General features: G+C 39.5%; 1 protein-coding gene across 1 annotated transcript in view; it reads left to right on the top strand.

The window, feature by feature from the left end:
- tbcd (tubulin folding cofactor D) overlaps positions 1-14,034 on the top strand; it is a 268,544-nt gene that overhangs the window by 224,166 nt on the left and 30,344 nt on the right. The window contains exons 30-31 of the mRNA XM_072241956.1: positions 8,183-8,266; positions 9,239-9,397. Coding sequence (XP_072098057.1) covers positions 8,183-8,266; positions 9,239-9,397 — 243 coding nt within the window. The remainder of the gene's footprint in view (positions 1-8,182; positions 8,267-9,238; positions 9,398-14,034) is intronic.

The raw sequence follows: 14,034 nt of genomic DNA on the forward strand, positions 1-14,034 counted from the left end.
GGCGATTCGGCCCTTCAAGCCTGCACTGCCATTTATTATGATCATGGCTGATCATCCAACTCAGAACCCTGCCCCAGCCTTCCCTCCATACCCCCTGATCCCCGTAGCCACAAGGGCCATATCTAACTCCCTCTTAAATATAGCCAATGAACTGGCCTCAACTGTTTCCTGTGGCAGAGAATTCCACAGATTCACCACCCTCTGTGTGAAGAAGTTTTTCCTAATCTCGGTCCTAAAAGGCTTCCCCTTTATCTTCAAACTGTGACCCCTCGTTCTGGACTTCCCCAACATCAGGAACAATCTTCCTGCATCTAGCCTGTCCAATCCCTTTAGGATCTTATACGTTTCAATCAGATCCCCCTTCAATCTTCTAAATTCCAACGAGTACAAGCCCAGTTCATCCAGTCTTTCTTCATATGAAAGTCCTGCCATCCCAGGAATCAATCTAGTGAACCTTCTTTGTACTCCCTCTATGGCAAGGATGTCTTTCCTCAGATTAGGGGACCAAAACTGCACACAATACTCCAGGTGTGGTCTCACCAAGGCCTTGTACAACTGCAGTAGTACCTCCCTGCTCCTGTACTCGAATCCTCTCGCTATAAATGCCAGCATACCATTTGCCTTTTTCACCGCCTGCTGTACCTGCATGCCCACTTTCAATGACTGATGTATAATGACACCCAGGTCTCGTTGCACCTCCCCTTTTCCTAATCGGCCACCATTCAGATAATAATCTGTTTTCCTATTTTTGCCACCAAAGTGGATAACTTCACATTTATCCACATTAAATTGCATCCGCCATGAACTTGCCCACTCACCCAACCTATCCAAGTCACTCTGCATCCTCTTAGCATCCTCCTCACAGCTAACACTGCCACCCAGCTTCATGTCATCCGCAAACTTGGAGATGCTGCATTTAATTCCCTCATCCAAGTCATTAATATATATTGTAAAGAACTGGTGTCCCAGCACTGAGCCTTGTGGTACCCCACTAGTCACCGCCTGCCATTCTGAAAAGGTCCCGTTTATTCCCACTCTTTGCTTCCTGTCTGCTAACCAATTCTCTATCCACCTCAATACCTTACCCCCAATACCGTGTGCTTTAAGTTTGCACACTAATCTCCCGTGTGGGACCTTGTCGAAAGCCTTTTGAAAATCCAAATATACCACATCCACTGGCTCTCTCCTATCCACTCTACTAGTTACATCCTCAAAAAATTCTATGAGATTCGTCAGACATGATTTTCCTTTCACAAATCCATGCTGACCTTGTCCGATCATTTCACTGCTTTCCGAATGTGCTGTTATCACATCTTTGATAACTGACTCCAGCAGTTTCCCCACCACCGACGTTAGGCTAACCGGTCTATAATTCCCCGGTTTCTCTCTCCCTCCTTTTTTAAAAAGTGGGGTTACATTAGCCACCCTCCAATCCTCAGGAACTAGTCCAGAATCTAATGAGTTTTGAAAAATTATCACTAATGCATCCACTATTTCTTGGGCTACTTCCTTAAGCACTCTGGGATGCAGACCATCTGGCCCTGGGGATTTATCTGCCTTCAATTCCTTCAATTTACCTAACACCACTTCCCTACTAACATGTATTTCGCTCAGTTCCTCCATCTCACTGGACCCTCTGTCCCCTACTATTTCTGGAAGATTACCTTATGTCCTCCTTAGTGAAGACAGAACCAAAGTAATTATTCAATTGGTCTGCCATGTCCTTGCTCCCCATAATCAATTCACCTGTTTCTGTCTGTAGGGGACCTACATTTGTCTTTACCAGTCTTTTCCTTTTTACATATCTATAAAAGCTTTTACAGTCAGTTTTTATGTTCCCTGCCAGTTTTCTCTCATAATCTTTTTTCCCCTTCCTAATTAAGCCCTTTGTCCTCCTCTGCTGAACTCTGAATTTCTCCCAGTCCTCAGGTGAGCCACTTTTTCTGGCTAATTTGTATGCTTCTTCTTTGGAATTGATACTATCCCTAATTTCTCTTGTCAGCCACGGGTGCACTACCTTCCTTGATTTATTCTTTTGCCAAACTGGGATGAGCAATTGTTGTAGTTCATCCATGCAATCTTTAAATGCTTGCCATTGCATATCCACCGTCAATCCTTTAAGTGTCATTTGCTAGTCTATCTTAGCTAATTCACGTCTCATACCTTCAAAGTTACCCCTCTTTAAGTTCAGAACCTTTGTTTCTGAATTAACTATGTCACTCTCCATCTTAATGAAGAATTCCACCATATTATGGTCACTCTTACCCAAAGGGCCTCTCACGACAAGATTGCTAATTAACCCTTCCTCATTGCTCAAAACCCAGTCCAGAATAGCCTGCTCTCTAGTTGGTTCCTCGACATGTTGGTTCAAAAATCCATCCCGCATACATTCCAAGAAATCCTCTTCCTCAGCACCTTTACCAATTTGGTTCACCCAATCTACATGTAGATTGAAGTCACCCATTATAACTGCTGTTCCTTTATTGCACACATTTCTAATTTCCTGTTTAATACCATCTCCGACCTCACTACTACTGTTAGGTGGCCTGTACACAACTCCCACCAGCGTCTTCTGCCCCTTAGTGTTACGCAGCTCTACCCATATCGATTCCACATCTTCCCAGCTTATGTCCTTCCTTTCTATTGCGTTAATCTCATCTTTAACCAGCAACGCCACCCCACCTCCTTTTCTTTCATATCTATCCCTCCTGAATATTGAATATCCCTGAATGTTGAGCTCCCATCCTTGGTCACCCTGGAGCCATGTCTCTGTGATCCCAACTATATCATAATCATTAATAACAATCTGCACTTTCAATTCATCCACCTTATTACGAATGCTCCTTGCATTGACACACAAAGCCTTCAGGCGCTCTTTTACAACTCTCTTAGCCCTTATACAATTAATGTTGAAAAGTGGTCCTTTTTAATGCTTGCCCTGGATTTGTCGGCCTGCCACTTCTACTTTTCTCCTTAGTACTTTTTGCTTCCACCCTCACTTTACACCCCTCTGTCTCTCTGCACTCATTCCCATCCCCCTGTTGTGAACTAACCTCCTCTCGCCTAGCCTCTTTAATTTGATTCCCACCCCCTCAACCATTCTAGTTTGAAGTCACCTCAGTAGCCCTCGCTAATCTCCCTGCCGGGATATTGGTCCCCCTAGGACCATGTAACGTACTCTAGAAGCTGACTAGAAGTTCAGCATCAGCTGTCTAATTTTCTATTCCTTTCCCTCTGCAATAAATAGCATTCCCTTGATTAATTATATTAAGCATAAAAGCTTTATGCAATCATGCAATAAAACACCTGTATTTGTTGGCAGTTCAGAACTTCGCAAATTCATCACTTAGACAAAATAGTTTTTCCATTTTTCCTGCCATTAACAATTTTCTGTTTATCCACATTGCATTCCATTTGCTGGAACTTTGCCCTCTCACGTAACCTATCCCTATGGCAGCTTATTTTAGTACCTATCTTGGAGTCATCAACAAAGTGCCTTCATCAAAGTTGATATAAATCTCCAAAAGACTAAGGGCCTGGTACTGATCCCTGTGGCACATCATTCATTATATTTTGTCAATAGGTAAAATATGCATTTGTGCCTACTTTCTGATTCCTGTTAATCCCCTAATACAGGTATTACTTTCCCTACCAATATGTTACCTTCTACAGCATGAGCTTTTATTCTAAGGTATAGGAGCAGAATTTGGCCATTCAGCCAAATTCTTGAAGGGAGGAGTTTCTGTGTACAATATTATCATTGTGTTAAAATTGATGTCTTTTTGTCTATGGGAAGTGTTTTCTGAAAAGTGGCAATGAAGTCTAGGCCTACTATCAGAATATTGTTTTGCAATATGTGATACGGAGCTTAAGGAAAAAGCTGGAATGAAAAATTAGCCAATAAATGCTGTTTCCTTATTTTAAGTGATAAACTGTAACAATATTATTCATTACCTTGAAAAGAGTTGTTGAATTGAATATGGTGAAAGTCGTAGGTCACAGGAATGAATGTTATTACATGACTGAATTTGAGTCAGCTTTTGCCTGTTCTTTATTGTATAATAGCACCATCCACTGGCATGAAGTAGTATAGTCTTCTCTAGAACTATCGTTAGCTTTAAATAAAAATAAAAATGTCTATTAAAATACACTACTCATGACTCAGTTGGTTAAAGTAGCAAGAAGCTAGAGTATATCAACCAAGTGGAACAATTTTCAGATAAGCAGTCATCACAATGTTTTAGCTCATCTCAGAATAGAGAATATACAAATGTTTTACCTAAGTGAAAAATATTATTATTAATAATATTAATAAAATATTACTTGACTACCAATTTGATACATCATAAGCCTTCCCCAAACTGAAGTATCTGTCATAAATTGAATGTAGTATCTGCCTAGCTATTGAATTAAATCCTGCAAGATAAATTTGGCTGCAGCATATTATATGGCGAAATGCTCAGGGTGGGAACATATTTAGAAAATTTGTGTTTTTAGTTAATATAAAAAGCAAACCAAACCAACTTCACATGAAATTCATACTTAATAACTAATAATCCTTAATTTGACTTTCCCTTGGAATTTCCACATCCAGCTCTTAGCCATGCTTTGTCCCTCAATGTGCTCATTCTCTGGAGTGAATGTAACTGCAGAGGCCACAGAAGTTACGTTGAGTAAAAAATCCAAAATTAATTGTTTCAGGGATTATATAGTATGACTTTTAGAGCCATTATTTATAGTTCCTTCTCTACTGTCTCTATTTGTTCTGTATTGTTTCACATCATTCAGCTCATGGTTATTGCTCGTAAATGCTTGGCTTAGTGATGATGTTTGAGGTAAACTGGTTAATCCAATACCAGAGTGCAATGGCTCTTTGTTACTGCTGTCTTCACTTAGATGAATGTGATTCAGGAGAGGAAAATTAGTCTTATTATTTACTTTTCAGGATGAAATAAGTTGAGATGGTATGAAATGTGTGTCACTGGATGAGCCAGAAATGCTGAAGGCTAACTCATCAAGTCTTGACATTGTTCAGCTAAGTAGGTCCTCAGCCAGACTGACACAAAGTGAGGAGAAAATAATTAGCCATTGTCTCTCAGACAAGTGACTCTATGAAAGTCGTACTAATTTTAAGTGCTTTAACCAAGACAATGAAGAGCAGTCTAAGTCACATTCTTTTGAATTACTTAAATGAATGCACTATTGCAGACAAATATAGAATTAAAATAAGATTTTAGTGTTAGTACAACTACTAAATATCTCAGAGATTTTCATATTCTCTGCATTTGCATAGATATGTGGACATCAGTGCTGAGCAAACATGGCAGGCAATTTCTGCATGCAATATTCCATAGATGAGATTAATATCTTCCCTCTATTACGCCAGATGTGGAATTTCACATCGTACAGGTTCAGTTGAGAAAAACATAGATCATCGGTCATCAGTGCATGGATTTATTAGATATACAAATCTGGAGGTACAAGTTTTGAATTCTCCTTGAACATTTGACAAATTATTAAAAGTAAAAGTAAATTAAAAATACAACCTCAACCAAGAAAACAGAGTAAAACATAAAATAAAGTTAAATACTACATAAAACAATAGATCTTTTTGAGAGCTGCTTGGTTACAACTAACCTTACAGCACATAAATGACACAATTTAATAACTTTTTTAAATTTTGGTATGCCACAGTAAGGGAATCTGTAAATAGAAAAAGAGGCAGAAAAACTGGAAATGGGAAAATGTAAAATTCCAAACTGCAGAACAAGTCCTTTTAAAACAAAGATAATTGATGTTTAAATGTCACCTCTTTCTGCAGAGCTAATGTGCACCTCCAAAATTATTTTGTGAAAGAATTCTATCACTAAGCAACAGCATAGGAAAATCTACACCATCAGCAGAGGAAATCTACGCCATCAGAATTTCAAGAGGAGAACTAAAAAATCTGTTGATTTGTACTATGGTTTTCTTGCTGTAACTCCAAGCATAAATTCACTCCTTTATCCTTGAATTTGACCTACCCTCTGTTTAGTTATCCTCACGATAGACTGGCGTCCTATCGGGGTTGGGTGGGGGGGGGGGGGGAGTCTCGTACTGTCAGTTGCTTCACGCCACAGAAACCGGCATAAACACCGGCCTGACGGGCCACAAGGCTCAAGACAGACTTTAACTTTAACTGTTTAGTTATACTCTTTTTATTAATACCAGTGTAAAATGCCTTGGGATTCACTAGATCCTGCTCATCAAGGACTTTTCATGGCTCCTTTTGGCCTTCCTAATCACTGCTTGTGCACTTTCCTGTTATCTTTATATTACAAATGGTCCTAATGATCTTGCTATACCTTACATGTGCTTGCTTTTTCTTCCTGACTAAATTTAGGACATTTCTGGTCATCTAAGGTTCATCTTTGTCCTTACTCCTTACCAGAATGTGATGATCTGGAATTCTGATTAGCTGGTCTCCGAACAACTCCCACATGTCAGACATGGACTTGTCCAACAGCAGCTGCTCCTCAAGTCCTGTCTTACTGTGTTGTACTTTGTCCTCTCCCAATTTATTATCTTTCCATTATATCTGATTATCACTCTGTCAATTGTCGTGTTTCTGTTCCTTCATCTCTTGGTGGCTATTGGGGTGACCGTGGTACAGGGGTTTCCCAACCATTTTAATGCCATGGGCAAAACAACTAAGCAATGGGTCTGTGAACCGGGGGTTGGGAACCCCTGCTATAGGATAATCTCATCAACGTAATGGCACTTATGTTATTTTGAAGCTCCACCCAAATGGCCTCATGCTGTAACATTCTCCCTTATTGGTAGGGATTGCGGACTTCCGAGTTACAGTGTGCAAAGCTGAGCTCATTCCTACATTACGGTTGATCAGTGGCTCTCTCTGAAACTGATAGTTAAAACTCAGCACATTCCAGTAGTTGACTGTGGATCTGCAGAAGTTGAGTCTATAGTTGGACATCATTAGTGGCAACAGCAGGTAATTTACTGCTTGGGCGTCAGGTCCAGCTACGATTATAAGTTATTCATGTGAGCAAAGTCGGGGAGGTGTTTTAGACCTATAAAACTTCACCTATATTCTGGTGGCAAGACATTTACTGTCACTGGCTCTGATACCTTCATATATGGGGGGGAATGTATTACTTAAATCTTGTAGCAAGTATATTACTGCTGTTGAGCAATTATTGCTGATATACGTGCCTAAATGATGATTAAGGATAGGATCAGACAGCTTACGGGAGTTATGATGAAATAACCTGCAGGCTCCAAGCATTCAGACATAAAACACTTTGTCTGCTTAAACAATTTGGAGTGAATTTGTGCAACACCATCTCTGACAGAGGAGGTTTGGTGAGCAAATGAGAGAAAAAAATGCCTTTGTTGCTGAGGTGATTAATCAAGTAAATAATAGTTGCTTTTGAAATATTAGGATGACTTAATTACCTAAGATGGAGATTTTGAAAATAATGAAAAAGTTAAAGATGCTAACGATGAGTTGTTTCAAGTTAATGGGGTGTCCAAATCAACATAAATATAAGATTGTCAGTAATAAATCCATTAACTGATTGAGAAGAAACTTTATCCAGGGGAGCATTGAAAATGTGGAATGATCTGTTTCTGTGTTGTAATTTTTAAATGATAAGCTAGCTATAAGCACATTGCAAACTGTTATCAATGAACTCTGTTTAACTTGTTTGATAAATCCATCTGTATTTGATATTTTCATCCCTTGATTATTTTCTCACATGTTATTATGTCTGGGTAAAGAAATAATCATTTGTAGTTGGCTGGTAAAAAGCACAATAATTAGATTAAGAAAGCTTGTACTATCTGTGTTATCTGTGCCACTGGTGAGAAACATGACTTCATTTTATAAAAATTTAATATAGTTTTTGAAGAAAGATTGCAGTTTGACAAGTGCTTTCAATCAGTTTCTATATTATTCCCTTATCACAAGTAGTAAGTGTATAACTTAACACTGGTATTTCAAGTTTGTTTGGGTCTTTGTCAGATTTATTTAGTCTGTTTCACAAAACTTTCTGATGTTGGTATAAGTTTGCATGTTGCATGCAGACAATGAGATTAATCTTGCCCTTCACTTATTCTCAGTTAATTCTAAAGTAGGTATATTTAGTCAGAATTCAGTACTTGCCTCATTTTTTTTATATAGGGTACGCGAAGCTGCCATGACAAGTTTGATGGAACTCACAATACTATTGGTACAGACTCATCCTCAGCTCATTTCTCCTGATAAGTGAGTAAAAATTGTCCACTAGATCCAAATATTAAATATAATTGAAAATAGGTAAAGTTTGTTATTACATAGAACATTTTTAGTTTTTTTTTTACCTGCGTTTGGCAGCTCTGTCGAAATGGTATGTAGTTCATCTATTTTTAGATCACCAGCTATGCAATGCATGGTAATTTTTAAAAAGTGCAAGGGGCTGTTAGAAGTCATGATATCTTTTGCCTAGTGTAGAATACATGTGTTCAAGAGCTAATGTTGATTCAATTAATAACTTAACTGCACCCACTTATGACAGACAGTAGGGTCTCAGTTGAAAATTTTACAAACTCTCCACTTTTCTACATAATAATGACTACAACTGAAAATTTCTATTGGTTGTGAAGCCTTAGTTAAATACAAAGACAGTGAAAGACCTGTTCTAAATTTAAAGTCTGCTCCTTTCCTTTTTTTAAAAATATATATTCAAAAATTGTGACCCAGGGAAGGCCATTAAGTTACTGTCTCTTGTTGGGTGAGGAAGAGCTACTCAACCTAACCATGCCCTCTAGCACTAAGTTCATTGCCTTATAGATAATCGATTTTCACATGCATCAAAGTACTGTTTAAATATGATAGGTTTCCATCTCTTTTTCCTTTTGAAGCAATGAATTCCAGATTGTTTTTACCCTAATTTTTGTTGTCATGATCTCTCTTTGAATAGCTACTAATTGAAATCTATGCTTGCTGGGTTTTTGACTATTGCACTAAGAGAAGTAGGTTCATCCTCTTAATTTGGGTTCCTCAGGGTTTTATACATTAGTGAGCATCTTTCATGACCCTGAATTCATGAGAATCAATTAAGCACTTTGAATTTCTATTGGAATATAGACATGGCACACATTTACACGCAAAAACACAGTAAAGTAAGTAATTACTGTTATTCTTTAAGAATGGGGAATTATGTAGTGATGATGTTCATATTTTTCCACTTCTGTGTAGTTGTAGACAAATGATGTGCTACTTGGCTCAATTGTCAGCGGAGAAGATTGATAGATTCCGAGCACACGCAGGCTCTGTTTTTCTTCAAATCTTACACTTTGATAACCCTGCAGTGCCACACATTCCACACAGGGAGGAGTTGGAGAGTATTTTTCCACGGTAAGTTTTTAAGAACAGGTGCACAGACTATTTGTCAATTTATTGTAGCAGTTTATTCAGGTATAGTAATTGCATATACAGTAGCCATAATGTATCTAAAATTAGAGGTTATGAAAACCAAAATACTGCAGATGCATGAAATCTTATATAAAAGGAAAGAATACTGGAAATAGTTATTCAAGGAAAATTGAGTTCAAGTTTCAATTGATGTACATCATAGGGAGCTAGGAAGTTGTAATGATAAAGCAGGTTTTAATGTATGGAGACAAATAAAGAATAGAAGAAAGATCAAAGGTGAAAGATAGAAGAGATTAAGTTACAATAGTGATGATAATCCAAGGAATGTAGATAGTGATAATGTGACATTGAAAAAGAGAGAGAAAAAAGTGCTTGAAATACTCCAGGTTTGGCAGAATCAACTGAGAAAGAAAGGGAGTTATAACTTTCTATCAAAACCCTCAGGATTCTGCTGACTTAGAACATAGAACATAGAATAGTACAACACAGTATAGGCTCTTTGGTGCGCTGTTGTGCTGACCTTTTAACCTAAACCAAGATCAATCTAATGCTTTGCCCTGCATAGCGCTCCATTTTTCTGTCATCTATCTAAGAGTCTTTAAAATATCCCGAATATATCAGCCTCTACCCCCACTCCTGCAGCGTGTTCCATGCACCCACCACTCTCTGTAAAAAAAAAGCCTTATCTCTGACATGTCCCCCCCCCCCCAATACTTCCCTCCAATCACTTCAAGATTATGCCCTCTCGTATTAGATATTTATGCCCTGGGAAAACAATGCTGGCTGTCCAATCTTTCAGTGTCCCCTATCATCTTATACACCTCTCTCAAGTCATCTCTCAAGTCATCTCTCATCCTCCTTCTCTCCAAAAGAAAAAGCACTAGCTTGCACAACCTTTCCTCATGAGACATGCTCTCTAATCCAGGCAGAATCCTGGATAAATCTCTGCACCAACTCTAAAACTTCCACACCCTTCCTATAATGAGGTGATCAAAACTGAACACAATACTCCATGTGAGGCCTAGCCAGAGTTTTATAGAGCTGCAACATTACCTCATGGCTCTTGAACTTAATTTCCGGACTAATGAAGGCCAGCATACTGTACGTCTTTTTAACCAACCTATTAATTTGCATGGCAACTTTGAGGGATCTATGGAAGTAAACCCCAAGATCCCTCAGTTCCTTCAAACCACTAAGAATCCTGCCATTAACCCTGTATTCTGCCTTCAACCTTTCAAAATGAACCACTTCACATTTTTCCAGACTCCATCTGCCACTGCTTAGCCCAGCTCTGCATCCTATCAGTATCCCGTTGTAGCCTACAACCTTCTACATTAACCTTCATGTCATCTGCAAAATGACTAACCCACACTTCCACTTCCTTATTAGAGTCACTAATAAAACTCACAAAAAGCAGGATCCCAGATCATTTCCCTGTAGGACACAACTAGTCACCAACCTCCAGGCAGAATACGCTCCATCTACCACCACAGTTTGCCTTGTGTGGGCAAGCCAATTATAAATTCATGCAGCCAGGTTTCCCTGGATCTCATGACTTTCTGAATGAGCCTGCATGGGGAACCTTGTCGAATGCCTTACGAAAAACCAAAATCATCACATCCATTGCTTTACCTTCATCGATTTGTATTGTCACTTGCTCGAAGAATTCAATCAGGCTTGTGAAGCACAACCTGCCTTCACAAAGCCATGTTGACTGTCCCTAATCAGACTATGCTTCTCCTCAAAGATTGTCATCTCTGGATTGCTCCAGGTGCAAAATGCCAGCGAGGGCAAGAATAGGATGATATGGCAGATGAATCTGCAGCTAAAGAATTGATGCAAGGGGCAGGGTTTTGGGTTTGTGGATAATTGGGATCTCTTCTGAGAGTTATATACAGGTCCCCGAACAGTAGCCAGAACATGGGATATAAACTTCAATGGAAACTAGAAAAAGCATGTAAGAAGGGCATGTGAGGGATTTCAATGTGCAGGTAGATTGGGAAAATCAGATTGTTGCTGGATCCAAAGAGAGGGAATTTGTAGAATACCTACAGTATGACTTTTTAGAGCACCTTGTGATTGAACCCAGTAGAGGAAAGGCAATTCATGATTGGGTGTTATGCAATGAACAAGATTTGATTAGGGAGCTTGAGGTAAAGGAACCTTTAGGAGACAGTGATTATAATCTAATAGAATTCATCCTGCAGTTTGAGAGGAAGAAGATAAAGTCAGATGTACTAATATTACAGTGGACTAAAGGGAATTACATTGGTGTGAGAGAGGAGCTGGCAAAAATTGATTGGAAGGGGACACTAGCAGGGATGATGGCAGAGCAGTTCTGGAGACAATTCAGAAGGCTCAAGATACATACATCCCAAGGATCAAGAAGTACTCTGAAGGGAGGTTGAGGCAACCATGGTTAACAAGCGGTCAAAGGCAACATCAAAGCAAAATAGAGGGCACATAATACAGCAAAAATTAGTGGGAAGTTAGAGAATTGGGAAGCTTTTAAAAACCAACATAAGGCAACTAACAAAACGCTAAAGAGGGAAAATTGAAATATGAAGGTAAGCCAGCCAATAACATCACAGATATACCTAAAGATGTTTCAGATACATAAAGAGTAGAAGAGAGGTGAAAGTGGATCTTGGACTGCTGGAAAATTAAGCTGGAGGGGTAATTATGAGGGACAAGGGAATGGCGGATGAACTTAGTAAGCATTTTGGGTCAATCTTCACTATGGAAGAAACTAGCAATATACCAGAAATTCAAGAATGTCAGGACAGTAGTGAGTGTATTTGCTATTACCAAGGAGAAGGTGCCTGGGAAGCTGAAAGGTCTGGAGATAGATAAATCAACTGGACTGGATGGAGTACACCCCAGGGTTCTGAAAGAGGTGGCTGAAGAGATCATTGAGGCATTAGTAATGATCTCTCAGCAATCACTAGATTCTGGAATGGTTCTGGAGGACTGGAAAATTGTAAATGTCACTCCTTTAAGAAGGGAGGGAGGCAGAAGAAAGGAAACTATAGGCCAGTTAGCGTGACCTCATGTTTGGGAAGATGTTGAAGTCATTATTAAGGATGAAGTTTTGGGGTACTTGCACACATATGATAAAATAGGCCAAAGTCAGTATGATTTCCTTGACGGGAAATCTTGCTTGACAAAGCTTTTGTTTTTCTTTGAGGAAACAACAGGTAGTATAGACAAAGAAGAGTCAGTGGGTGTTGTGTACTTGGATTTTCAGAAGGCCTTTGACGAGGTGCCGCACATGAGCCTGTTTGACAAGATAAGAGCCTGTGTGTGATATTATAGGAAGTACTAGCATGGATACAAGATTAGCTGACCAGCAGGAGGCAAAGAGTGAGAATAAAGGAGCCTATACTGGTTGGCTGCCGGTGCCTGGTGGTGTTCTGCAGAGGTTGGTTTTGGGACTGCTTCTTTTCACGTTAAATGTCAACAATCTGGATGACTGAACAGATAGATTTGTGACCAGGTTTGCAGATGATTCAAAGATAGGTGGAGGAGCAAGTGGTACTGATGAAGTAGGGAGTCTGTAGAAGAACTTGGACATATTGGGAGAATGGGCAAATATGTGGCAGATGGAATATAGTGTAGGGAAATGTATGGTCATGCACTTCGGTAATAGGAAGAAAGGTGTAGTCTATTTTCAGAATGGAGAAAATTCAAAATTCAGATTTGCTAAGAGACCTGGGAGTCTTTGTGCAGGATTCCCTAAAGATTAGCTTGCAGGTTGAGTCAGTGATAAGGAAGCAAATGCAAGACTAGGAGTCACTTCGAGAGGACCAGAAAAATAAAAGCAAGGATATGAGGCTTTAAAAGGCATTGATCAGACCACACGGAGTATTTGGAGCAGTTTTGGGCCCCTTATCTCAGAAAAGATATGCTGGCATTCGAGTGCATCCTGAAAAGGCTCACGAGAATAATTACAGGAATGAAAGGTTTATCCTATGCAGAGTGTTTGGTGACTCTGGCCCTGTACTCGCTGGAGTTTAGAAGAATGAGGGGGAAAGTATTGAAACCTATGGAATATTGAAAGGCCTAGATAGAGTGGATGTGGAGAGAATGTTTCCTATGGTGGGTGAGTCTAGGACTAGAGGGCACAGCCTCAGAATAGAGTGCCATCCATTTAGAACAGAGGTGGGACTTTCTTTTCCAGAGGATGGTGATGAATCGGTGGAATTCGTTGCCACGGCTGTAGAGGCCAAGTCATTGAGTATGTTTAAAATAGAGGTTGATAGGTACATGGTTAGTCAGGGTGTCAAAGGTTACAGGGAGAAAGCAGGGGAGTGGAGTTGAGAAGGATGAGAAATCAGCCGTCAGAGCAGACTCGATGGGCAAAGTGGCTTAACTGTGCTCCTGTGTTTTCTGGTCTTAATACTCCTGGTGCAAGTGGGTGGCAGGAGAATCAGTGGGGAGTTTACAGGTCTGTGAGAGAGGATAAACTACAGGAAAATAAGTGGGAGAATGTGACTGATGGAAATGCTATGAGAGTTGGCATAGATTCAGTGTGCTAAATGACCTCCTCCTAAATTGTTAGAAAATATGAGCATTATAAAATTTGAGAAATATAATCCAAAATCAGTGAAGGCAAGATA

Source organism: Mobula birostris, chromosome 24 (assembly GCF_030028105.1).
Source record: "Mobula birostris isolate sMobBir1 chromosome 24, sMobBir1.hap1, whole genome shotgun sequence".
In the NCBI taxonomy this organism is placed as follows: domain Eukaryota; kingdom Metazoa; phylum Chordata; class Chondrichthyes; order Myliobatiformes; family Myliobatidae; genus Mobula; species Mobula birostris.